The sequence below is a fragment of the Lithobates pipiens genome, unplaced genomic scaffold, assembly GCF_037356315.1.
Source record: "Lithobates pipiens isolate NorthernLeopardFrog02 unplaced genomic scaffold, aLitPip1_a1.2 Scaffold_37, whole genome shotgun sequence".
Taxonomy (NCBI): domain Eukaryota; kingdom Metazoa; phylum Chordata; class Amphibia; order Anura; family Ranidae; genus Lithobates; species Lithobates pipiens.
In genome coordinates, this window is record NW_027507825.1 from 15,179,900 (window position 1) to 15,206,751 (window position 26,852).

At 44.5% G+C, this 26,852-nt stretch overlaps 1 protein-coding gene across 3 annotated transcripts in view; it reads left to right on the forward strand.

Annotated features, from left to right (window-relative positions):
- TC2N (tandem C2 domains, nuclear) overlaps positions 1–26,852 on the forward strand; it is a 141,270-nt gene that overhangs the window by 78,253 nt on the left and 36,165 nt on the right. For all 3 annotated transcript variants that reach the window (XM_077466755.1, XM_077466754.1, XM_077466756.1), the window contains 4 exons: positions 2,350–2,520; positions 8,833–8,912; positions 11,055–11,130; positions 17,336–17,436. In XM_077466755.1, the coding sequence (XP_077322881.1) occupies positions 2,350–2,520; positions 8,833–8,912; positions 11,055–11,130; positions 17,336–17,436 (428 nt within the window). The remainder of the gene's footprint in view (positions 1–2,349; positions 2,521–8,832; positions 8,913–11,054; positions 11,131–17,335; positions 17,437–26,852) is intronic.

Here is a 26,852-nt window from a genome sequence, read left to right on the forward strand (position 1 = left end):
CATAAAAGCATGTTGAAGCAGTAAGCGCTTTAATGTATGTTGAAGTCAAAGCAAGTGTAAATGAGCCCTTACCAATACAGTGATCAGTGCTAAAAAAAAAAAAAAAAAAAAAAAATGCACTGTACTAATGATACTGGCAGGAAAGGGGGTTACCATCAGGAGCAATCAAAAGAGTTAAACGTGTTCCCTATGAGTGCTTTTTAACTGTGGGGGGTGTGCTTTGACTAAAAAGAAAACAGATGTGTTGCGTTTTGCAGAAGATCTCCACTTTCCTCTTTGGCAGATCGGCGGTCTGCCTTGTTTACATAGACAGGCTGCTGTTTTTGCCTCTCTCTCCGAATGATCGCCGGGACCCACTGATTGGCTCACGCTGTCTCCATACACAGCGGTATCAGGGCTCCAGCGGCGTGAGCGCGCCCCCCCCAAAGGCGAAAGAAGAAAATCACGTACAGGTACGTGATCTTGCGCTTAAGGCCCCCCACCGCCACAGTATATAAACATGGAGCCATCCTTAAAGTGGTTGTAAACCCTTACAAACCACTTTGACCTACAGGTAAGCCTAGATTAAGGCTTACCTGTAGGTCCAAGAAATATCTCCCAAACCTATACGGTTTAGGAGATATTTGCCCGAAGACGGGCACTGCTATCTACGGCGCATGCGCCGTAGACAGTGACGCGCAGGTGCACTGAGCGGGGCATCGTCGATGACGGCAATGCCGCGAGTCTCGGCTCCCATGCGCATGCGCGGGAGTGACGTCATCGCTGCTCCGGCGAATCACAGCGCCGGAGCAGCGAGACCCACGGAGACCCACCAAGAAGATGGACGCTCGGAACTACAGGGGACAGCGGTGACATCGCTGGCTCCTGTGTCAGGTAAGTGACACATAATGGACTACTATGCGATGCGATGCGATGCATAGTAGTCCATTATGCTTTGCCTTTACAGGGAATGAAAGAGGAAGTAAACTCACCAGGGTTTACTTCCTCTTTAAGCGGTTAAGATATTAATGTTGGTGCAAATGATGTTGTTCTTGGGCAGGTAGGGGCATCTTCTACACCCCAGAGGATCTCCACAGTCTTCTTTGGCTTTTAGTGTAATATAAAAAGGGCTAAAATTGAAGCGCCACACCACTGCTAAGAGGTCCAGATACAACTTTATTCCAATAAAGGTCAGGGGTACAATTCAAGAAAAATCAAACGCCCTAAGTGCCCTAAGTATATCTAAAAGCAAAGCTTTTTTCTTCATTTTGGATGGAGTGGAGAGGGATTAGAACACCCGCCAGTTTTGTTATTACTGTCTGCGCCCCTCGTTAAGGAGATTAACCCTCTGTATTTGTCCTGTTTACCATTATCATTGAAAGTAAAAGAAAATCCCAAAGTTTGGGTTGTCCCCAGAAAAGTAATATAGGAGAAATCTTCCCATAGGGACGCTAGTTTTGGTGACCTGGGGGGGTCCCCAAGGAATTCCCTTATCTTGTAGATATTTTATCTCACTTCCCGTTTTGGCTATGGGAAAGGAAGTGAAGGTAAATCTCCCCCAATGGGACGCAGATGGCAAAAAAAATAATCTGACAGGGGTTATAACGCTCCCTTACACTATCCAAAAAGGAACAAAAAAAATAAAATCTTCTAATGAAGACATTCGTTTTGGTGATCTGGAGGTCCCCAAGGGATCCATTAATTTTCAGGTACTTTCTCTCACTTCCTGTTTGGCTATAGGACAGGAAGTGAAGGTAAATCTCCCCAATGGGACACAGATGGCGAAAAAAAAAAAAAAAATGGACAGGGGTTATAATAACCTTCCCTTGCTCTATTCAAAATGAAAAAAAAAAAAAAAAAGTTTTGCCTGTAGTTCTACTTTAAACTTAATAAAAAACAAAAAAACAAAAAAAAACAATAACTCAAAACTGGTATATGTATAAATTAAATCATACATTATACAATGTGATTGTACAGTCGTACAGATTGTACAGTCAGATTGACATGATAATCTTATGTTATTTCTAGACCTGATGGAGGGGGCACTTAGACCCCTGAAACGCGTCAGAATTTCTTCAAATTGTACCACTGACCTTTAATGGAAGTTGTATCTGGACATCTCAGCAGTGGTGTGGCTCTTAAATTTCAACCCTTTTTTTACATCATCAAATCAACACCTGAGTCATTATATGGCAAGAGGGAGAGTATTCCCTATAACAACAATATAAAAGAGGACAATAGGTCTGACGTGCTTTTACGTGAAAGAGTTTGGTAAGTGACAGCTTCTCTCTCATGCTGATCCTCTAATGTCAGCAGTAATACTTCATCTTGTGACTCGCACATCTGTTGCCTTTACTTTCTGTCACTCAGGATCTGCAAGGGCCACATTCACAGACAGGAAGACGGAGCTGTCTGCAGCTTATCAGTATGGAGCGAACTATGACATCGTCTACAATCCGGGCTTCGTCCAGAAGCACATCTCACCCGATCTGAACAGACGTGGAACGATGAGCCCAGACGCAGCTAGAATGTATGGCTCAGGTAAAAACCTGGGGTTACGTATTTAAAGAGGAAGATATGTTCATCGTTACACCCCCCCCCCCCCCCCCCACAACCAATATCTGTGTACCTAACAATATTATTGTATAGTGCAGGGGTAGGGAACCTTTTTGGCTGAGAGAGCCATGAACGGCACATATTTTAAAATGTAATTCCGCGAGAGCCATACAATATGTTTAAAACGAATTATTATTTTATTTTATTTTTATTGATTAATCGACTAATTTCAATTATAACTATAATATCCACATCTCCCCTACGATTGTCTGCTTGCTTACCACTACACAGGCAGGCAGATCCACGAGCAGTTGAGGCGGGTGATGACGACGTCAGCACGCCGCTCACCTAGGCCGCCGCCGGGTTTACCAAGATGGCCACAGCTCCGGAGCTAGGCCGAAGTGGCGGCCTTTCCTATGGGCTCAATCCACGGATCGGCACACCACGCAATCCACGGATTGAGAGGTGAGAGCCAGATGCAGCCATCAAAAGAGCCACATCTGGCTCGAGAGCCATAGGTTCCCTACCCCTGGTATAGTGTAAGACTCCAACGTTCAACCACTTCAGCCCCGATTTGCACCCTTAATAACCAGGCTATTTGGTGCCATTTGATCAAAGGAACAGTAAAAAAAAAAAAAAAAAGAAGATTATATTTATATCTATATCCCCACCCCCCAAAAAAAAAGTATTATATATATATATATATATATATATTATAAATAAATAAATTTGGGGTATATATTATAGCAAAAAGTAAAAAAAATGAAAAAAATATTATATATATAAATTAATTCATCAGTTTAGGCCGATATATATTCTAAATATTTTTGGTAAAAAAAAAAAAAAAAAAAAGCTAATAGGAGTATATCGATTGGTTTGAGCAAAAGCTATCACCTCTACAAACTATGGAATAGATTAAGGGATTTTTTTTTTATTGTTTTTTAATTAATTTTTTAATTAATGAACAAAGTAGATCAGCGCTGCCGGTTCAAAAAGACGAATCATTTTCTGCTCTAGCTGATCTACTCTAGTTTGATCAAATCTGCACTAAATCGATTGGAAGGAAGCTATGGCTAATCAATTGTTTGAAAATTCAATCCTTTTGTTGTGTTCATACCAGTGTTCCGAGTCTGTTTTCCAGCAGACTTTGGGGCAGTGGCGGTGCATCCATTAAGGGTGCACAGGCGCGGCCTCCTCCTATCACGCCACCCCCTATATGACTAATGGATGGATTCATGCATTGCTGCCACCCCCTATTCAGGCATCTGGCCCCTTTTCGGACGCCGAGCGATTGAATTACAGTGGCAGGGGGTGTTTTTTTTTTTAAGCACCTGATTAGAGCCATATGCTCTAATAGGCTTTAAAAAAAAAGGTGGCTGCATATGATGCATATGATGTGGCACGAATGGCTGTATAGCATTGGCCACAAGTGGCTGCATATGATGGGGCACAAGTGGCTGCATATGAAGGGGCACAAGTGGCTGCATATGAAGGGGCACAAGTGGCTGCATATGAAAGGGCACAAGTGGCTGCATATGAAGGGGCAGAGTGGCTGCATATGAAGGGGCACAAGTGGCTGCATATGAAGGGGCACAAGTGGCTGCATTTGATGGGGCAGAGTGGCTGCATTTGATGGGGCAGAGTGGCTGCATTTGATGGGGCAGAGTGGCTGCGTTTGATGGGCACAGTGAGGTTGCAATTGATGGGGGGGTTTTTTTGAGCACCAGCCGCCACCGCTTTGGGGGACCATTTCTCAACAACAGAGTGGAATTTATTGGGAAATGCAGGAAAGGTAAGTATTCTGCTTCCAATTTACAGCAACATGCTTGCTTGGCAGGATCACTTTATTGATGACAAACATCTCACTTTATAGTTATATTATGACTTTGTCTTCCTGTTTCTCCGATACATTGTCTACATGGCAATCTACAGCAAATAATGATTTAGGACTTTCCACTGATGATTAGGACATTAATCATGACATTGTTTGAACAGCTTACAGGGAAATATGAATGCTGCTACATATTCAGTCTGTGGTGACAGACTTGCGAAATGACAACATATTAGCATCAGCAATAATTCAACTTCTTTTTGCGAGTTAACAGGTGTAGCACCCTCTAGTGGTACTAGGATGTGTACAGGCATACCCTACTTAAAGTGGAGGGCCACCCTGAAAAACAAAAATACATTAAAATTTAGCAAAAAAATCTAAATCAAATTTTTTTTCTAATTTTTAATGAACTTTTCTTTTTAGGGTGGCCCTCCACTTTAAGTGTGTGTGGGGAAAAAAAAAAAAGAAAAAAAAATACTTAGATCAAGGTTTGGTCTAGGTCATAGTTACATTGTTAAACAGACAACAATGTAAAAAAGCAATATATAAATCATTTATTAAACATACACAAGATAAATGTAAGGACCACAGTTACAGTCAACATTCTGGGTATAAACACACATCTCAACCCTAACTGGGGTCACATACAGGTTTAGTCTCTTGTCCTATTTCAACATGTTTCACCAGGTCGGCTTCATCAGAAAAAGGACGAGAATATCCAATCGACATAAAGTGACAAGATATGCAAAGCCCGCAAAAAACGATCCAACTGTGTCAGAATACCCGTAGGGAGGGATGAAACTTCTATGATTTCACTGACAAATGTAAACGCAGCAATGCCAAAGGCCCATATCTTGATTGGCAACCACACAATCTCAATGTTGGGAGCTCCGGCGGACAGGTGAATTACAAAGAGTCTTAACTGAATCTCCCTATAGCCCAAACTCCAATGTCTAAGGACCTCTATATATCCTATTGTAGTGTGGCTCCAACCTCACACAGAATCTCTATTGAGGGAGCAAACCAGAAAAAAAAAGTGGAACAAAAAGTCCCAATGCAGGGTAAAAAAACAACTAAGACAAATCTAGGTAGTGAGAGAGGATAAGGGAGTCCACCTTACACCAAGTTAGTGTGTCTCAAGAGCTCCCAAACCTGCAAAAAAAAAAAAAATATTGTCTATATTATTTTATGACTATTGGATATTCTTGTCCTTTTCCCGATGAAGCCGACCTGGCGAAACATGTTGAAATAGTAGGACAAGATAATAAACCTGTATGTGACCCCAGTTCTCTCAGCAGTTAGGGTTGAGATGTGTGTTATACCCAGAATGTTGACTAACTGTGGTCCTTACTTTTATCTTGTTTATGTTTTAATAAATGATTTATATATTGCTTTTTTACATTGTTGTCTGTTTGTGTATATGGTGTACCTTTAAAATCCCAGTTCCTCAACTCCTTGTGCCTTTTTACTAACACATGTCAAAGAGCAAAATTATGCTTAGGCATTAAAGTGATTGTAAAGGTTAGTTTTCTTTTTTTTTTTTTTGTAAAATAACAAACACGTTATACTTACTAAGTACTAAGCAGCAGTGATACTCTGAAATGCATCAGCTGTCTGTCCTGCTTCTGTTGTCACATGAACGTTGACTATTCATTACAATAAAGGCTTTTATTGGAGTGCCGCTGTCCGGAATCCATTTCTTCTATATGTTATACTTACCTGCTCTGTGTAAGGGTTTTGCACAGAGTGGCCCCCGATCCTCCTTTTATGGGGTGACCGGGCGGCGCTCCTGGCTCCTCCTCTTCATCGTGTGCCCCTACGGAGACCGGAATTCCATGGGTGCACCCGTGCAAGCATGTGCTCACAAGTCCAACTGCTGCGTCCATTGACACGGACAGCAGGACTTGGCCCCGCCCCCCAGCTCCTGTGTCACTGGATTTGGTGGACAGCAGTGGGAGCCAATAGCAGGTCCCAAGACAGTGGCTGGAGCTGCTGTGCTCGTGCTCATTGCTGGAATGATCGGGTTCAGGTAAGAAAATGGGGGGGGGGGCTCTGTGGGGGCAGCTGCAGCGCAGAGGATTTTTCACCTTAATGCAAAGAATACCTTGGGAGTTTACCACTCCTTTAATATTAGTTTTACCCATAGGGCCCTTTCACACAGGCTGTCCAATCAGGTGGACCTGACCTAACCCCTATAAAGAAGTGGATGTCAGCGGTGACATGTCCACTGGCCTCCGCTGATATCCGATCCTGTCTGCAAAATCCAGATGGATGGTGGTCCTATTGTCCATCCGTCTGGCAGATCAGACAGGTGGTCTGTGTCCCCCCCCCCCCCCCCGATCTCCCCATAGAGGAGAGCAGGACTGTGTCCGTCTCTGCTCTGCACAGAGAGCGAAGACGGACCTGTCTTCCATCTGCTCAAACGGGGATCAGCTGAGCCATCCCCCCTGCTGCTGAGCAAGCAGAGTCTGTCCAACGGAGGCCCCCCTGTGTGAAAGGGGCCTTAGGCATGAAGAGCTTGAGGAATACATGGAATTTAAAATGTACACAAATAATAACTGCACATTTTTTACTACTTAAGGACCCAGCATCTTTTTGAGATTTGTTGTTTACTAGTTAAAAACAGTTTTTTTTTTTATTGCTAGAAAATTAAATAGAACCCCCAAACATAAATTATTTTTCTAACACCCTAGAGAATAAAATGGCGGTTGTTGCAATACTTTGTCACACCGTATTTCCGCAGTGGTTTTACAAGCGCACTTTTTTTGGAAAAAAAAATTAAAAATAAGACACCAGTGAAGTCAACCCAATTTTTTTTATATTGTGAAAGATAATGTTATACCAAGTAAATTGATACCCAACATGTCACGCTTCAAAGTTGCGCCCGCTCGTGGAATGGCGACAAACTTTTACCCATAAAAATCTCCATAGGCGACATAAAAAAAAAAATCTACAGGTTGCATGTTTTAAGTTACAGAGGGCTAGAATTATTGCTATCGCTCTACCGATCACAGTGATACCTCACATGTGTGGTTTGAACACTGTTTTCATATGCGGGCGCAACTCATGTATGCGCTTGCTTTTGTATGCGAGCTCGGCAGGACAGGGTGCATTTAAAAAAAAAAAAAAATACTTTTTTCTTATTTATTTTACACTGTTCTTTAAAACAAACAAAAAATTGTCACTTTTATTCCTATTACAAGGAATTTAAACATCCCTTGTAATAGAAAAAATGCATGGCAGGACCTCTTAAATATGAGATCTGGAGTCAAAAAGAGCCCAGATCTCTTATATATACTAAAATGCGATTAAAAATAAAAAAAGATGGTCATTTAAAAAAAAAAAACAGAAAAAATGTCCCTTGAGGCCGCGTACACACGGGCGGATTGTCTGTCCAACTTAGTCCGCTGAACCGTGTTTCAGCGGACAATCCACTCGTGTGTGGGCTTCAGCGGACTTTTTCAGCGGACTGTCTGACGAACAAAGTCTTACGGAATTTCCGTAATTTTGTCCGTTCAAACTTGGTTTTGTCCGTCCAAACTTGGTTTCAGCGGACAGTCCGATCGTGTGTAGGCAAGTTGGACGGACTAAGTATGGCGCATGCTCAGAAAGGATTTACACGGCCGAAGGTTGCATTGCAGTGTATTGGACGTCGTTTTTCTAGTCCCGTCGTACGTGCTGTACACGTCATCGCGCACGCTTTCAGCGGACTGTCTGCTCATCGTGTGTGGTCAAGTCCGTTCATTCAAATTTTGAAGGGACCGTCTGTCGGATTGTCTGACGAACTTAGTTGGGCAGACAATCCGCCCGTGTGTACGCGGCATTAGGAGCTATGGGCGTAAGTGACGTTTTGAGGTCGCTTCCTCCCTGCAATGATATGGAGACGAGTGGGGGGCCATCTTCCCCTCACTCACCTCCATGCCACTGATGCGAGAGGATCCCATCACCTCCACCGCTGCTAAAAGCTCTGGTAAGCTGCAGAGGGCCCCCGGAGCATGGCAGAAGGGGTCCCGCCGAATAAAGTGATCTTGCGGCGAATCCGCCGCAGAGACCACTATTTTCAGAAACCGGACCACCAACCGAAAAAGAGGATACTGGGGTTACAGCAGCTAGCTGCTGCCATAACTACAATATTCCTCTTCAAAGTTAGGACGTATATCAGCGTGCGATGGTACGGTTAACTTGTATACCTGGTAGTTAGAATTATGGAGCAGCTTAGAAAGGAAATTGCTTTTCAAGAAAGAAACTTTTCTATGTAATTTTCTTTTTAAATTTGAATGCAAAACTATTGGCGCAGACGTACGGTTGATTTTTTTGTTCGTCTTTACGATTTGAGAAGCTAAAGAACAATACGGCATTATTGTCCACTCCTGGATTGCCAGGCTCCCGTCTCAAAGTCTTCTCTATATCTGCTTGGAAGAACTCGACATTGTAACTAAATCCTTTAATCTCTGGGTCTGTTTCAGTCTGCGACTTGAGGAACATCAAAACGTCTGATTCTTCGGGTCTCAGCACTTCCCTGTATGATCTGAGCAGCGTTATTCAGGTACTGGAAATACACCAATTATAGACTGTAATAACTGGAGATGTAATAACTAGAGGCTTCTATGGAATACAATACTGGATTGAAAGATGTGCAGAGTAGGCTTGCCAACACAAAATCACACAGGTTTTGTATGGAGGAGGGGGTAAAAGTTGTATTAAACCCAAAACCAAAAATGCAATATATTGAAGTTTACCAATCATTAGCTGTGGTGACTGCAGTAGTTTTTTTTTATGGCTTCCCCCCCCCCCCCCCCTCCCTTTTCTATGTCAGCCAGGGGGGTTTGGGAAGTGTTAAATGGACTAGCAGATTTAGATACACTAACAAATTGAAGCTGAACTCCTGCTCACACTGCAGTTACACAATCAGTTACGGCAACAGCTATTTTCCTTTTGGGATCAAGGTTTTGCATTAATAAATAAAAGCTGTTCTCTGTAAGCACCCCTGTCTGTGGTAAATGGTTTGTCCCAACCCCCTAACTTCTACATCTGCAGGAGTGTGTGTTCTGTTGAAAAACAACAGACTTGCTGGCCAAATCACCAGGGGAAAAAAAAAAAAGAAGGAAAGCCTAAAAAAAAAAAAACAAAAAAAAAAAAAAAAAAACAACACACAATTATGCAGCTAGACATATGCAATTCGTTTCGATTTGAATATAAAAATGCGGACAAATGTTTGTTATTCAGAGATTCGGATGTAACAAATTTAGTTGAAAGTTGTTTAAGTTGGTTTCGTATATTCATTTCAAAGGATTTCAAATTCAGTCATGTTGGAACAGGAAGGGGCCACCCCCCAAACTGTTCCCACAAAGTTAGGAGCATCAAATTGTCCAAAATGTCTTGGTTTGCTGACACCTTAAAGCGGGATTTCACCCTAAAGTGGAACCTCCGCTGATCGGATCCCTCCCCCCCTCCGGTGTCACAATTGACACCTTTCAGGGAGGGGGGTGTCAAAGACAGGTATTTTCACCCACTTCCGGGCATAGACTCCCGTGGGAGTCTACGCCATTTCCTGCCCTGCCGCGCTGTCTGCTGGGACACACACGGGTCCCAGTGACAGCACGGAGATTTCCTATTGCGCGGCGCGGCTCGCGCATGCGCAGTAGGGAACCGGGAAGTGAAGCCGATTCGCTTCACTTCCTGATTCCCTCACCTAGAATGGTGACTACAGCAGCCGAGAGCCGAGCGATCGATCGGCCTCGGCATCGCTGGAACCCGGGACAGGTGAGTGTCCATTTATTAAAAGTCAGCAGCTGTAGTATTTATAGCTGCTGGCTTTTAATTTTTTTTTTTTTGGTGGAATCCCTCTTTAAGAGTTCCCTTCACTGGAACTAAGGGGTCCAAGCCCAACCCCTGAAAAACAACCCCACACCATAATCCCCCCTCCACCAAATGATTTGGACCAGTGCACAAAGCAAGGTCCATCAAGACATGGATGAGTGAGTTTGGGGTAGAAGATCTTGACTGGCCTGCACACCCGATAGAACACCTTTGGGATGAATTAGAGGGGAGACTGCGAGCCAGGCCTTCCTGTCCAACATCAGTGCCTGACCTCACAAATGCACTTCTGGAAGAATAGTCAAACTTTCCCATAGACACACTCCTAAACCTTGTGGACGGCCTTCCCACAAGAGTTGAAGCCGTTATAGCTGCAAAGGGCGGAGCCAACTTAATATTGAACCCTACGGAATAAGACTGGGATACCATTAAATATCATGTGCGTGTAATGTACAGTAGTGATGGTCATCTCCATCCAGCAGCCGACATGCACACTACTTTCAAAGTTATCCTACTAGAGCACGCGCACAAGGTTTCCACTGCCTACGGACCTCTACAGTGTTTAATCCAGCACTGGATGCGGATGTACTTTAGGTGGTCTTACCAGGGGGGGGTAAGAGTGGGTGTCACCAGTGTGGCGGGACAGTCCACAGGTTAGGCAGTAGTTTGGGCTGTCACACATAGCTTGCAGAATTGCAAGCAGTGGAAAGTGATGCCACCCCAGTCTATTACATCATATAGCACAGCAGGGTAGAGGAAAACGCATTACATCTACATATACATATACATTACATACTCTGCCAGTTGAAATGGTTGCTGTGTATCTGTTTCCACTGTCACCCATTAATAGAGGTTATGTTTTATTTTTTAGAGATACGATTCTGTCTCCAGCATCCGCAGCAGCAATTCCTCCAGGAAAGATTCACAAGGCAGTAACCGCAGTCTTGGTAAGACCAGAAAACTACTGATTATACACCATTTGGCCTTGCTGAAATTGACATTAGACATGTGCAGAGTAAAATATTTCGTTTCGGAATTTCGTTTTCATCCGAAAACGTAATTTATTTAAATTACTCCCGAAAATTCGTTTTTTATTTATTTCGTTTTTCGTTCAAAAATTGCATTCGTCCGAAAATCCACATGAATTACGGTCGAATCTGTCTTTGAAGGCTTATGGTGTCTGTCGAATGTATAAAGAAGATTCGACGGAGCTAGTATATAGCATACTTCGTGTGAACTTTAGAACCCTATTAAAGTCTATGGGACTCCAACGTTCAAAATCTAAAATTGCTAATTTTAAAGACTAATTTGCAAGTTACTGTCCTAAAAAGTGTTTGGGGACCCGGGTCCAGCCCCAGGGGACATGGATCAATGCAAAAAAAAGTTTTAAAAAACAGCCATTTTTTCGGGAGCAGTGATTTTAATAATGATTAAAGTGAAACAATAAAAGTGTAATATTTCTTTAAATTTCGTAGGCTGTGAAGGGGCGCATGTTTCTGGTGCTTAGAACTGTCCCTGCACAAAGTGTCATTTATGCAGGAAAAAAAGTCCTTTAACCACTTGGGATCCGCGCTATTGCCAAATGACGTCATTAGCGCGGACCTACTTTTCCGGGACTACGTCTATTGACGTCGTCCCGTGCACGAGCGGCCTGCGCGCCCCCTGAGGGGCGCGCTCTGTGATCGGCGAGTCCATGAGACTCGCCTGATCACTGATCCGTGCAAGGGGTCGATCCCGACCCCTTATCACGTGATCAGCTGTCAGCCAATGACAGCTGATCATGTGATAGAACGGAGCCGGTAATCGGCTATTATTCCTCCTCGCGCTGACAGCGCGAGGAGAAAAAAAAAAAGCAGATCACCGGCGGCCGTGATCGGGACATCAGTCCCGATCATGGCCAGCAATACAAGCAACCACCTGTCCCTTGCCAGTGCCCACCTGCCCCCTGCAGTGCCATCCTGAATAAAAGTAAGTGCCCCCCGTCAGTGCCACCCAGCAGTGCCCATAGTGCCCACAGTGCCACCCACAGTGCCCACAATCTGCCTCAAAGGTGCTGCACCCCAGTGCCGCCCATCAGTGCCCAGCAGTGCCGCCCATCAGTGCCCAGCAGTGCCACCTATCAGAGCCACCTATCAGTGCCACCTATCAGTGCCCATCTATCAGTGGTACCTATCAGTGCCCATCCGTGCCACTTATCCGTGCCACCCATCCGTGCCATCTTATCTGTGCCCATCTTTGCCCATCAGTGCCGCCTTATCTGTGCCCATCGGTGCCGCCTTATCTGTGCCTATTAGTGCCGCCTTAACTATGCCTATCAGTGCCCACCAGTGCAGCCTATCAGTGCCCACCAATGCAGCCTATCAGTGCCCACCAATGCAGCCCATCAGTGCCCACCAATGCAGCCCATCAGTGCCCACCAATGCAGCCCATCAGTGCCGCTTAATCAGCGCACTTCAATGAAGAAAAATGACCCGTTTGCAAAATTTTATAACAAACTATTAAAACATGATTTTTTTTTTTTGCATCTTTTTTTGTTTGTTTAGCAAAAAATAAAACTCAGAGCTGTAACTAAATACCACCAAAAGAAAGCTCTATTTGTGGGAAAAAAATGATAAAAATTTCATTTGGGTACAGTGTTGTATGACCGCGCAATTGTCATTCAAAGTGCATCAGCGATGAAAGCTGAAAATTGGTCTGGGACTGAGGGGGGTTTAAGTGCCCAGTAAGCAAGTGGTTAAAATCACTAGCAGCTATTATGAATTGTCGGCTCCGTAATACAGAGAACACTCATTGAAAGTCATTGATAAAAAAAATAAAAATAAAAATAAATAAAAAAGCGTGGGGGTCCCCCAAATTCAATTACCAGGCCCTTCAGGTCTGGTATGGATATTAAGGGGAACCCTGCGTCAAATTAAAAAAAAATTGACGTGGGGGTCCCCCTAAAAATCCATACCAGACCCTTTATCCGAGCACGCAACCTGGCAGGCCGCAGGAAAAGAGGGGGGGACGAGAGAGCGTCCCCCCCTCCCTCCTGAACCGTACCAGGCCACATACCCTCAACATTGGGAGGATGCTTTGGGGGTCTGTGACCCCTCAAAGCACCATGTCCCCATGTTGATGAGGACAAGGGCCTCATCCCCACAACCCTGGCCGGTGGTTGTGGGGGTCTGCGGGCTGGGGGCTTATCAGAATCTGGAAGCCCCCTTTAACAAGGGGACCCCCAGATCCCACCCCCTCCCTGTTTGAAATGGTAAGGGGGTACAAAAGTACCCCTACCATTTCACAAAGAAAGTGTAAAAAATAGTTAAATAAGACAAACACACTTTTGAAAAATTCCTTTATTAAAAAAAAAAAAAAAAAAAAAACACAAAGACAATCATCTCTCCGGGGTCCAGCGATGGCTCATCTGAATCAGCGCAGAATCCTTCTTCTGTCTCCACGGAGGAGACACTGCAGGGATTCCGTCCGCCTGACGTTTCTTATATACGGAGGGCGGAGCCTCCCGTCACCTGACCCCGCCCCCCTCTGACGCAAGGGGAAACTCGGGGTTCCCCGTGACGTATGGGTGACCCCGCCCCCCTCTGATGTAACGGAAACCTGCCTGTGTTACATCAGAGGGGTGCGGGGTCACCCATACGTCACGGGGAACCCCGGGTTTCCCCTTGCGTCAGAGGGGGGCGGGGTCAGGTGACGGAATCCCTGCAGTGTCTCCTCCATGGAGACAGAAGAAGGATGGATTCGCTGCGCTGATTCAGATGAGCCATCGCTGGAGAGATGACCGTCCGTCGCTGGATAGCAAGAGTGGATTACCACCGCTGGAATCTTTTTTTTATTTTTATTTTTTTTTAATAAAGGAATTTTTCAAAAGTGTGTTTGTCTTATTTAACAATTTTTTACACTTTCTTTGCGAAATGGTAGGGGTACTTTTGTACCCCCTTACCATTTCAAACGGGGGGGGGCGGGATCTGGGGGTCCCCTTGTTAAAGGGGGCTTCCAGATTCTGATAAGCCCCCTGCCCGCAGACCCCCACAACCACCGGCCAGGGTTGTGGGGATGGGGCCCTTGTCCTCATCAACATGGGGACAAGGTGCTTTGAGGGGTCACAGACCCCCAAAGCATCCTCCCAATGTTGAGGGTATGTGGCCTGGTATGGTTCAGGAGGGAGGGGGGGCGCTCTCTCGTCCCCCCCTCTTTTCCTGCGGCCTGCCAGGTTGCGTGCTTGGATAAAGGGTCTGGTATGGATTTTTAGGGGGACCCCACGTCAATTTTTTCTTAAATTTGAGGCAGGGTTCCCCTTAATATCCATACCAGACTTGAAGGGCCTGGTAATTGAATTTGGGGGACCCCCACGCTTTTTTTTATTTATTTATCAATAACTTTCAATGAGTGTTCTCTGTATTGCGGAGCCGACAATTCATAATAGCTGCGAGTGATTTTAAAGGACTTTATTTCCTGCATAAATGACACTTTGTGCAGGGACAGTTCTAAGCACCAGAAACATGCGCCCCTTCACAGGCATACTATAGACACCCCCCCCCCCCCTACGAAATTTAAAGGAATATTACACTTTTATTGTTTCACTTTAATCATTATTAAAATCACTGCTCCCGAAAAAACTGCAGTTTTTACAACTTTTTTTTGCATTGATACATGTCCCCTGGGGCAGGACCCGGGTCCCCAAACACTTTTTAGGACAGTAACTTGCAGAATCTTTTTTCTCTGTCAAATCTTTTTTCTCTGTCGAATATTTTCTCTATATAATCTTACTAATAAGATTAATAGAGGTAAGGTTAGGCACATTCGACCACAGGTTCTATAGACACAAATTGTTATTGTCAGAGTCACGTCGAATCTCCTATTCTATATCGAACTGTTGTAACAATGAAAACGAAAATAAAGCATTTATTTATGTCGGATTTTTCGGATTCTGTGCTTTCGTTATCGTTTGTCAAAACGAAAAACCAAATAGCTGAAATTCGGACGAAAATGCATTCGGACGTAAACGAATGCACATGTCTAATTGACATACAGACTCAAACTACTTTGATCTCACCACCTACAAAAGTTACTCAATCCATAGGAGATCCAGCCCAAATTATATATGCTTTACACAACTCAAGTTATTGTAAAAAGTTTAAAACCCCAGTTAAATGATAGGTCCATTAAAATAAATAAAAAAAGGCAGGTTTTGTTGCAATATTCACCTTCAACCCTGAGGGGTCCAGTGCAGGATTTTTTTCCACCACTAGATGTCCTCGGCCTTCCAGATTGAATGATGGTCAACAGCATTTAAAGCGGAGTTCCACCCAAAAATAGAATTTCCGCTTCCTCCCCCCCTCAAGTGTCACATTTGGCACCTTTTAGTTGGGAATAGGGAGCAGATACCTGTCTAATACAGGTATTTTGCTCCCACTTACGGGCATAGATAATCAAACCACCTGTGGGTATCTACGCCACTTCCAGCTCCTTCTCTGTTTCCCCCCTCCCCCCGCTGGGAGACGCGCGGGTCCCAGAAAACAGTAGGGGCAAGTGGGTAGTGTAGAACGAGTAGCACATGTGCAGTAGGGAACCAGGAAGTGCAAGGCTTCACTTCCCGATTCCCTTACCAAGGATGGCAGCGGCACCACCCGACATCACGGGGGCCCTGGACAGGTGAGTGTCCATATTTTAAAAGTCAGCAGCTATAGTATTTGTAGCTGCTAACTTAAAAAAAAAAAAAACGGCGGGGTGACTTTTTAGCAATAAAAATACCGCCTGAAAAGTGTCTCTCAAGCCACCCCAGTTTGAAAGCCTGAGTGCATTCCCACTGGGGCGGTGTGCTTGTGGGACGGGCAAAAAAGTCCTGCAAGCAGCATGTTTGGGAGCGATGTATACAGCGCTCCTCCATCACCCCTGCCCATTCATATGGGCAGCACTGCCGACATGCCTGCAAAGTGCTTCGGCAACACTGCAACACAGGAGCTAATAACCCTTTCCTCGCCCGTTAGCGGGGACTAAAATAGCCCTCCTAGTGGCTGAAAAGTGCCGGCACCCTCCCAGTGTGAAAGGGGTCTTAAAGGATAAGTACAGCCAGTGCTCATTTGGCTGTACTTCTCTTGTGGATTACAGGAGAGCTGTTCGTTCTGCACTCCTATAAACCGGTTTTAGCCAACAGCTGAAGCCCTCTGTAAACTGCCGTCAAAGAATGGGTCCTGGCTGCAGAAAGGTCGCAATCATTTGGTCAGGATCCACCCATGAGCCTGGACCGGCATCTTGCTCTCTCCCACCTCCTCCACAGCCCAGTGCTATGGGGGGAGGGAGGTCAGAGTAGACAGTGGGGACTGAGAGTCACCAGCTCTCTGCTCAGAGTGGTGGGGAGAACTGAATGATCATTGGTGTTTGATCGCTCACTTATCACCCTTAGAGATGGCAGGGGACAGATGCAACATCCGATTGATGCTTCATTGCATCCACCTAGGGAAGTATAATTTTTAAAAAACAAAAAGAAAACCCCATACTACTCTTAACCCCAGGCTTTGATGGACCCCCCCCTGCATGTTACTGGATAGTTAAAGCAGAGTTAGAAGCTCATCTCTGTCACTATGCTTTCTCCTCCTATCAGAATGCTCTTTTGTCAGCACATGGACAGATTGTGCTGTGTCTCCCTTCCCCTCCCTGAGCTCTGCTGTACAGTGGACTGTGAGAAGTTGATACCAGATCAATTACACTTGAGATCGACACCCTCGCTGCGGTACCCGTGCACAGCACTGGTCGGCGACATCTCTCCCGGGGGTTACTTCCGGGTATCGCAGCTCCTGCGCTGTGATTAGCCGGAGCCACGATGATGTCACTCCCACGCATGCGCGCGGTAACGGCACACTTACCGAAGCATCGGCACATACGTGCCATTGCTTCAGTTTGTGTCAGTACGCATGTGCCGATGATGTCAGCACATGCAAATACAGGGGATATCTCCTAAACCATGCAGGTACAGATAAGCCTTACTGTGGACTTACCTGTAGTAAAAAGTGGTCTGTAAGGGTTTACAACCACTTTAATGTTGTACTATAAAGAGCTGATTTGTATATTTGAAATCTGCTTGCATTCCAGCTTTAATATTTACCAGCATAATTAATTGTGAACAGACTTTTTTATTTTTATTTTTTGCTGCAGATACAATAACACTGTCTGGAGATGAGCGGGAATTTGGAAGACTGAATTTCAGACTGCGATATGTCACCGACGTGGAACAAATCTGGATCACTGTTTTACAAGTAAGAATTTTGCTGTGAGGTTTGTGAAAAAAAAAAAAGGAAGAGTGATTTGGTACCTGGTCAAGGGGCCACAGAACTATGGAGTTTAACTGCCCCCCCAAAAACCAAAAATGTAAATGGTATCATTCCACCTGGGACAGAAGCCGGTACTACAGAAAAAGCATCAGCTTATGTGGCTCCAGCTGCCTATTTCCTCTGCTGCCGGCTCCATGCACTCTGATGCTCTGGGATGACAGGGTCGGCAACCCCCTTGATCATGATCTGGGCTTTCCGACCCACCATCCCAGAGAATGAGGTCGTAGGCCATGGATTGAGCACCCTTGCTGTACAGTATATAGTGTAGATGTACAGTATATTTATGTGCCCTTTCCCATCACTGCTCTGTCTGTTCTATGCTCCTGGCCTTATGCGGTCCTAGGTATTGCATCATATTGCAAAAGAGACATTTTTTATTTTTTTTGCACATTGATCACTTGCCTCATGTTCAGCAGCTGTGAAGGAAAGGTCGCTGGCCATAATGGGCACCTGGACAGGTAAGTACACCGTTCAGCCATAATTATGGTCACTGGCAGCTTAAAGAGGAAGTAAACCCTAATGGGTTTACTTCCTCTTTCATTCCCTGCAAAGGCAAAGCATAATGGACTACTATGCATCGCATCACATTGCATCGCATAGTAGCCCATTATGTGTCACTTACCTGACACAGGAGCCAGCGAAGTCGCCGCTGTCCCCTGTAGTCCGCCGCATCCATCTTGCTGGTGGCGTCTCGCAGCTCCGCCGCTGTCATTCGGCGAAGCCACGATGACGTCACTCCCGCGCATGCGCACGGGAGTCGACACACGCGGCAGCTCCATTCTTGGAAATGCCGCCCTCAGTGCGCCTGCGCGCCGCTGTCTACGGCGCATGCGCCGTAGACAGCGGTGCCCGTTTTCGGGCAAATATCTCCTAAACCATATAGGTTTAGGAGATATTGCTTGGACCTACAGGTAAGCTTTAATCTAGGCTTACCTGTAGGTCAAAGTGGTTTGTAAGGGTTTACAACCATTTTAAAGAGGGATTCCGCCCAAAAAAAAAAATATTAAAAGCCAGCAGCTATAAATACTACAGCTGCTGACTTTTAATAAATGGACACTCACCTGTCCCGGCTTCCAGCGATGCCGGCAGCCGAGGCCGATCGACCGCTCGGGCCTCGGCTGCTGCCGCCGCCATTCGAGGTGAGGGAATCAGGAAGTAAAGCGAATCGGCTTCACTTCCCGGTTCCCTACTGCGCATGCGCGAGCCACGCCGCGCAATAGAAAATCTCCGCGCTGTCTCTGAGACCCGTGTGTGTCCCAGCAGACAGCGCGGCAGGGCAGGAAATGGCGTAGACTCCCGTGGGAGTCTATGCCCGGAAGTGGGTGAAAATACCTGTCTTTGACAGGTATCTCCACCCCCCGGAGGGGGGGGGGGTTCCGATCAGCGGAGGTTCCACTTTAGGGTGGAATCCCGCTTTAAGTGAATAGCAGGCTTTAAGTCATTACAATGGCATCTGCAAAGCCAGGGGGATAAAGATGGCAGAAAGTAAACATGTCCGAGAAGTTGATGTGTTGAAAGCAGAAAAACTGGGCATCGCAGATTGTTGTGTATGGAGGTGTGTAGTCAGGTCAGACTGGTCAGGGTGCCCATGCTGAACCGTGTCCACAGCCAAAAGCACCTACAATGGGCACGCGAGCATCAGGAGTGGACCATGGAGCAATGGAAGGAGGAAGACTAATCTGATGAATCACATTTTCTTTTACTTCATGTGGATGGGTGGGTGAGTGTGCGTCACTTACCTGGGGAAAGAGATGGCACCAGGATGCAGTATGGGAAGAAGACAAGCCAGTGGAAGCAGTGTAATTCTTTGGGCAATTTTCTGCTGGGAAACCTTGCCATTCATGTGGATGTTACTTTGACACGCAACACCTTCCTAAACATTGTTGGTGACCAAATCCATCCCTTCATGGAAATCGTATTCTCTGGTGTCTATTTGACCTCCAAATTTTCCAGATCTCAATCCAATTAAGCATCTGTGGGATGAGGTGGAAAAATAAGTCTGATCCATGGAGGCCTCACCACCAAACTTCCAGGACTTAAAGAATCTGCTATGGGCAGCTTGGTGCCAGATACTACAGCATACCTTCAGAGGTCCAGTGGAGTCCATGCCTCAACCGGTCAGGGCTGTTTTGGTGGCAAAAGAGGGACCTACTCAATATCAGGTGGGTGGTCATAAAGTTATGTCTGACCGGTGCATACATTACAAAGCCATATGCAAGATGGAGCCCCAAAATGAACACAATGGACTGCACGCTTAGAAAATGCAAAATGTACTCTACAACATCATAAGCTTGCATTAGCGTGATTGATGAATAATAGAATTGATGCGACAGGTCTGGTTTACCTTCATTGTGCAACAGACAGAAAAATCCCCGGCATACTAGCGTCAATTCACCTAAACTTCTTGGATGGGTTTGAGTTTATTAAAAAGCTTTTTTGGCACAGAGGAAGAAATGACAGTGTCACCGAACACAGAATGACGCAGCATCAGCGAGCAAGCGCTTACTACCTGGAATCATATGACCGATCGGGATGTTTGTTTGGTCACTTAAGAACAAGAAGCAATTGGCTTGTCTCCAGTGTTCTCTTTATACACTGCGGCTGTCAGAGATATACAGCGCCGCCGTTTTTTTTTTTTATGCTCACTATTTCACATATTTTTCTATTAAATTTTCATCTAGAACAAATAGTGTACAAATACATATCAGCCTGCTTGGCAACAAAGTATTACTGTAACAAAGTGTCAACTGTAACAGATCATACACGAGACAACATGCTAATAATTTCATTCCAAAACATAGATCAGAAGTAACTTTTATAGTGAAGAGGAGCACTAATGGTATTCGGGTCCTCTAGGTGGAGAACTTTTCCCAGAGGCTCATGTCCAGATTGGGATAGTAAAACACCACCTATTTGATGGGTGAAGAAACCTAACCCCCCCCCCCCAGAAGGCAGCCGCACATCACCCCCATGGGATCAAACTGTGAGTGTGTGGTTACCTCCCCATGGCCTGGAGATCAGAGCCCCCCACCCACCCCTCCATACTCTAGCAGTATATAGGGCTCACACTAAGGGGCAGTTGCTCATTTTAAAGAGTAAACTATAAAATCCTATATGTGTGGAAAATGGGAGAGACATAGGAGAAGGAGGCATCATAATGCCCCCAAGAGAGCAGAAAAGAGAAAGGATAGGGAAGAAAGAAAGGAGAGGGTGGGGTCAAGGTGGATCTAAGAGTCTGGTGTAATGCCCGGGCATAGAAAAATGCCAGAGTAGGTTGCCCAAGGTTCCCAGATGGCCTCAAACTTAGGTACTTTGCTACTAAACTTTGCTTAAGTACCAGAAACTTTGCTACTAATTGTTCTTGAGACATAATCCACTAGTTGATAGGGACTTTAAAGGTGCAATATTCAAAGTCAGATATAATGTATAAAAAAAAAAATTCTTTTATTTTTAAACAAAAACAAGGATTTTTATCGTTAAAATATACAGGAACAAGGAAATGCATAATAGTACAATACATTCTGTGTTATAAACGATGCAGCATGGTGATATTTCCCAACGTTTCGCCCCTATAATCGGGCTTCGTCAGGGATGCTGTCAGTTTGTACACTGTAATGCTTTCAGTATTTCCTGAAACGAGACCAGAACTGCCAGGATGGTGAGATAATCAACCGCGCCAACAACCCACCTCAGTGCCACAGGTGGCTACAGATTGTAGATAATGGCCAGTTAGTTCGATATTTCAGCTGACTTAATACCGAGGACCACACACCTCCTTCTGCTGAGATTTACTCTGAGACTATCTGGGGGAAATATAGAGCATGGTTGTGTCCATTGGTTCCCACATCGAACTAACTGGCCATTATCTACCATATGTGGCCACCTGTGGCGCTGAGGTATGTTTTTGGCGCGGCTGATTATCTCACCATCCTGGCAGTTCTGGTCTTGTTTCAGGAAATAGTGAAAGCATTATAGTCTACAAATGGACAGCATCCCCTGAGGAAGCCCGATATAGGGGCGAAACGCTGCATCGTTTAGAACACAGAATGTATTGTACTATTATGCATTTCCTTGTTCCTTTATATTTTAACGATAAAAATCCTTGTTTTTGTTTAAAAATAAAAGAATATTTTTTATACATAATATCCGACTTTGAATATTGCACCTTTAAGGTCCCTATCAACTAGTGTTCCAATTTATACAAAATTTGGGATGTGGTGCTTATAATTAATGGATGAACCTATGTTCATATAAATATCATGCCCTGTGTAATGTTTTTGCATGGACCAACCCCAATCCTCTTCTTTTTGGGTCCCTCGCCAGTATTCCTGGCTCCTCCTTTCTGCCAAGTGCCCCCAATACAAGCCTTTTGCTATAAAAGGGACTCAAGTAAGCTCGCTCCCAAGCCGTGCTCCTGTGTGTCCATTTGTCACAGCCTGATGAAGGGGTGATGCGTGGCTCAGAAACATTGCTATCTGCTGTCACTATGTAATCGTTGAATAAAGCTTTGTACCCAATCTGGAGATCATTGGTGTGCTGGTGACACTTTTTGCATTCACACACACAGCATGGCTCTTCCCCCACCTCCCGCTCTCTTCCTTATTGTCTCAGTAGGTGTGATCATGTGAGCCAATGAGGAGAGCCCTGGGAGAGCCTCTGCTCTCACGCACATCGCTGGATCAAGATAGGGCTTAGGCTCCATTCACACCTAGGCGTTCCTGGATCGTGGGTGGAATTGCCACGATTCTGCCTACGGTTCCCGAATCACTGCTGGATGCTCTTGTAATCACATTTTCAATGGCGCCCCAATTGCGGAGCGATTTTGGTCCAATTGTCGCCCGATGAATCGCAGCAAAATCGTGCAACCAAAATCGAGGGACGCCTGTTGCCCAAAAGAAGTTCTGGAACTTTTTGGGAGACAGGCTTCCTGCGATTTTTCCATTTGTCGGGAAACAATCATGGCAAAATCGCCCCACGATTGGGGTGTCATTGAAAATGAACAGGATCGCAATAGCGACTCGCGATTTGCGGGGATTCTAGAATGCCTAGGTGTAAATGGAGCCTTAGGTAAGTATAAGGAGGGCTGCACAGTTGTTTTTTAACTAGAATGCATTAGGGTTTAAAAAAAAAAAAGAAGCTTTGAGCCTTAAAAAAGGAGGATGGTGTGCCCTTTATGTGGCAGTTAAAGCGGTGTTAAATCCAAAACCAAAAGTGTAATATATTGCAGCTTACCAATCATTAGATGTGGTGGCTGCATTCGTTTTCTTATTTTTTTTTTTTTTTTTTTTAGGCTTTTCCACTCTGTTTTTACTGGGGAATCTGGCCAGCAACTCACCTCCTGTATTAGAGTGCCCCCACTTTGAATGAAGGAGCACAGAGGGCACCTTTGGACAGCAGCATTGTTTGCCTGGTGGGAGGGGAGTGTTAGGCCGCGTACACACGGGCGGACTGTCTGGCCAACTAAGTCCGTCAGACAATCCGACAGACAGTCCGTCCTACTTTTGAATGAACGGACTTGACCACACACGATGAACAGACAGTCCGCTGAAAGCTTGTGCGATGACGTGTACAGCACGTACGACGGGACTAGAAATACGACGTCCAATACACTGCAATGCAACCTTCGGCCGTGTAAATCCTTTCTGAGCATGCGCCATACTTAGTCCGTCGAACTAGCCTACTCACGAGCGGACTGTCCGCTGAAACCAAGTTTGGACGGACAATATTACGGAAATTCCGAAAGACTTAGTCCGCCAGACTGTCCGCTGAAAAAGTCCGCTGAAGCCCACACACGAGCGGATTGTCCGCTGAAACGTCCGTCAGACAGTCCGCCCGTGTGTACGCGGCCTTAGATATACTAGCAGATTTAGGTACACTAACAAATGTAAGCCAAACTCCAGCTCACACTTTATGATCCGTTACAACATTTTTTTTTTCCTTTTGGGATAAAGGTTTTACATACATAAATAAAAAAGCCGATCATCGCAAGCACCCCTGTCGGTGTGAAATGGTTTGTCTTATCTCTCTGATACAATCTGCCGGTGATTTTGTGCTTGTGAAATTCAACATACTTACTCACCAGGTGACCAGATGAAAATAGAACAAAAGGAAAGGGACTGCAGCCATCACATAAAATAAATGGCAAGCTGCAATATAACCAAACTTTTGCTTTTGGGTTTAATACCGCTTTAAGATGTAAAAAGAAAAAACTGGAGGAATGCAAAGTGCGTATGTTGGCCATGGGAAAAAAAGAAAACATCCTGTTTTTATGAGTCTTTCCTATAGAAGATGTTATTAAAACTTTGTTTGTTCAGGGCAGTATATATACACACACTCTCTAATCTTCCTTTCATTCCAGCACTGCAGCCTCCCTAAGGTTCCTCAAATATGTAAAAACGTAGCAAGGGCGCCATACAGAAGGTGATCGAGTCCAGAAGTATATTTTATTGAATGATCAACAATACAATGCAAATATAATCCAATACATTGTAAATTATAGGACATTCACAAGTTTACAAAATTCTAGGACCTGAGTAAAAAATAAATTATATTTATTCACGTCATAGTATTTTATAAAAACTTGCAAATGTATGTTTTAACCACTTGACCACCAAAAAAAAAAAAAAAGTTTAACCCCCCCCCACCACCACCTTTCATGACCAGGTAATTTTTTTCATTTACAGCACTCCGTTATTTTAACTGACAATTGTGCGGTCATGCATTACTGTACCCAAATAAAATGTATGTTTTTTTTTGTTTTTGTTTTTGTTTTTTTACCACCAACAGAGCTTTCTTTTGGTGGTATTTGATCACCTCTGCGTTTTATTTTTTATTCAATCTTATGTTATTGAAAGAAAAATGGTGAACAATGCAATAAGATTTCACCAACAATAGCTATCAAATACATTAACCACTACAATACAGGGCACTTTCACCCCCTTCCTTCCCAGCCCAATTTTCAGCTTTCAGCGCTCTAGCGCTTTCAGTGACAATTGCGCGGTCATGCTACACTGTACCCAAATGAAATTTTTATCATTTTGTTCGCACAAATAGAGCTTTATTTTGGTGTTATTTATTCACGACTCCGTTTTTTTTTTTTTTGCGATATAAGCGCAAAAATAGCGGAAATTTGGAAAAAAAACAATATTTTCTTTTTTCTATTTGAAAAGAAATCCAATAAAATCAAATTTTGGCATAAATTTAAGCCAAAATGTATTCTGCTACATGTTTTTGGTAAAAAAAATTCCGTTAAGTGTATAATAATTGGTTTGTGTGATCACGGACATATGTACGCAAATGATCATGTACATATGTGTGCAGGTGATCACGTACATATGTGTGCAGATAATCATTGGGACATGTGATTTTAGTGGGACATATGTGGGGGACATGTTTTTATTATTAGGGACATGTGTTTTTATTATTTGGGGACATGTATGTTTTGGGGACATGTGTGTTTTGGGGACATATGTGGGGACTGTGTTTGTACTGTGTGGTGTGTTGTGTGTTTACACTACACTGATGATCAGTGAGTAAAAAGCTGTAAAAAGCAGCCCATACTCACTGATCATCAGCCGGCTGCAGCGTTCTGCTCTCCTCTCCTCAGCGGTGACTTCCGTGTGAGGAGAGGAGAGCCGATTGCCTAGCAACCGGCTGTTTGTTTACATCACATGACAGCCGTGATTGGACACGGCCGTCATGTGATCAGGAGGGCCAATCACAGAGCCCTCCTGCCGATCTGAGATGTGCCGTGTCCGGGTGACACGAGCACATCGGGATCGCGCCGCTGCGCGAGCGCGCGATCCCGCTACTCCTGAAGGACGTTCCTGAACGGCCTGTCAGGAGTAGACGGCTCCCACCCGGCCGTATATATGCATTGGCCGGGTGGGAAGTGGTTAAAAAACATTTTAATAGGGAGGTTACACATTTATTGTATGGTGTTCATTAGTCGTAACAAGAGACAGCAAGTCAGAGCGACATATTGAGACATTACAAAAAACTCTTCCATCCCAAACGAGGAGATCATATGCAAAAATCATGTAGTCCAAGCTTATTCTGAAAACCTGTTATGCTGTAGAAAAGTTTGTTGTAGGGATCACACTTTGTGTATCAGAAATAAGTGCTCAATGGATTCTTAAGAGCCGGTTCACACTGGGGCAGCACGACTTGCAGCGCGACTGCCTCAGGCGACCTGCACGCGTCTTCAGCGGTGGCTTGCAAAATGACTTCTGTATAGACTAGAGTTGCTCCTATTAGAACGGTTCCATAGTACAGAACCGGGACGCGGCTTTTCAGGCGGCTAATTTGCCTGACAAGTCACCCCTGTGTGAACTGGCTCTAAGGGTACATTTAGACACAGAGGAAAGGGTTTTATTTAAAAAATTTTAAACTATAAAACAAAAAGTCAATTTTGAAAAAACAAACAATATTTTTTACTTTCTGCTATAAGGCTCCATGCACACTGGAGCTTATGAACGGCTGTTTTTGGGAGTTTTAACAGCCCATAAACTCCACTCTATGTTATCCTATGTGTCCGTGCACACATAGCCATAAAATCGCATTCAGGAGTCGTTTTTCTGACCACAAAAAACAACAACAAATGTTGATAAACGCTCAAAAACCTGGCTCACTAGCATGGTTTGCGCAAAAGTTATAGCGCCTACAAAACTATGGGATATATATATATATTACTATTAAAGGCGGGGATCAGCAACTTATAGCGGGACTGCGATATTGCACTGTCACTGTACTAATGACACTGGCTGGGAAGGAGGTTAACATCAGGGGCGATCAAAGGATTAACTGTGCACCTAGCCAGTGTTTAGGTGTACTGTGGGAGGTGCTTTTACTAGGGGGGGAAGAGATTCAATTTATTCCCCGCTTTGCAGGGACACCAATTCCATTCCTTCCCTCCTTTAAGAACAGTCATCTGCCTAATTTACATAGGCAGATGGCGATAAGCATTCACAAAATTATAATAAAAAAATGCATTGTAGCCCTCAGGAAATGTGTCAGCTCCTGAAATGTGTTGGCTCTTATCCTCCCCCTCCCCCCCCCCCCCCCACCCACACAGACAGATAAAGGCTGTCACTCACAATTTTGGACAATAAAATTAGGAGATCTAGTGCATCTTATGCATGGGGCTGATTTACTGAAACTGGACCATGCAAAATCTGGTGCAGCTCTGCATAGAAACCAATCAGCTTCCAGGTTTTTTTTTTTTTTTTTTTTTGTCAAAGCTTGATACTAAAGTCTTTTTTGTTGTTGTTTAGAAACAACAAAATGTTCTAGTTACCTGCTCTATGTGATGGTTTTGCACAGGGCAGATCAGATCCTTCTCA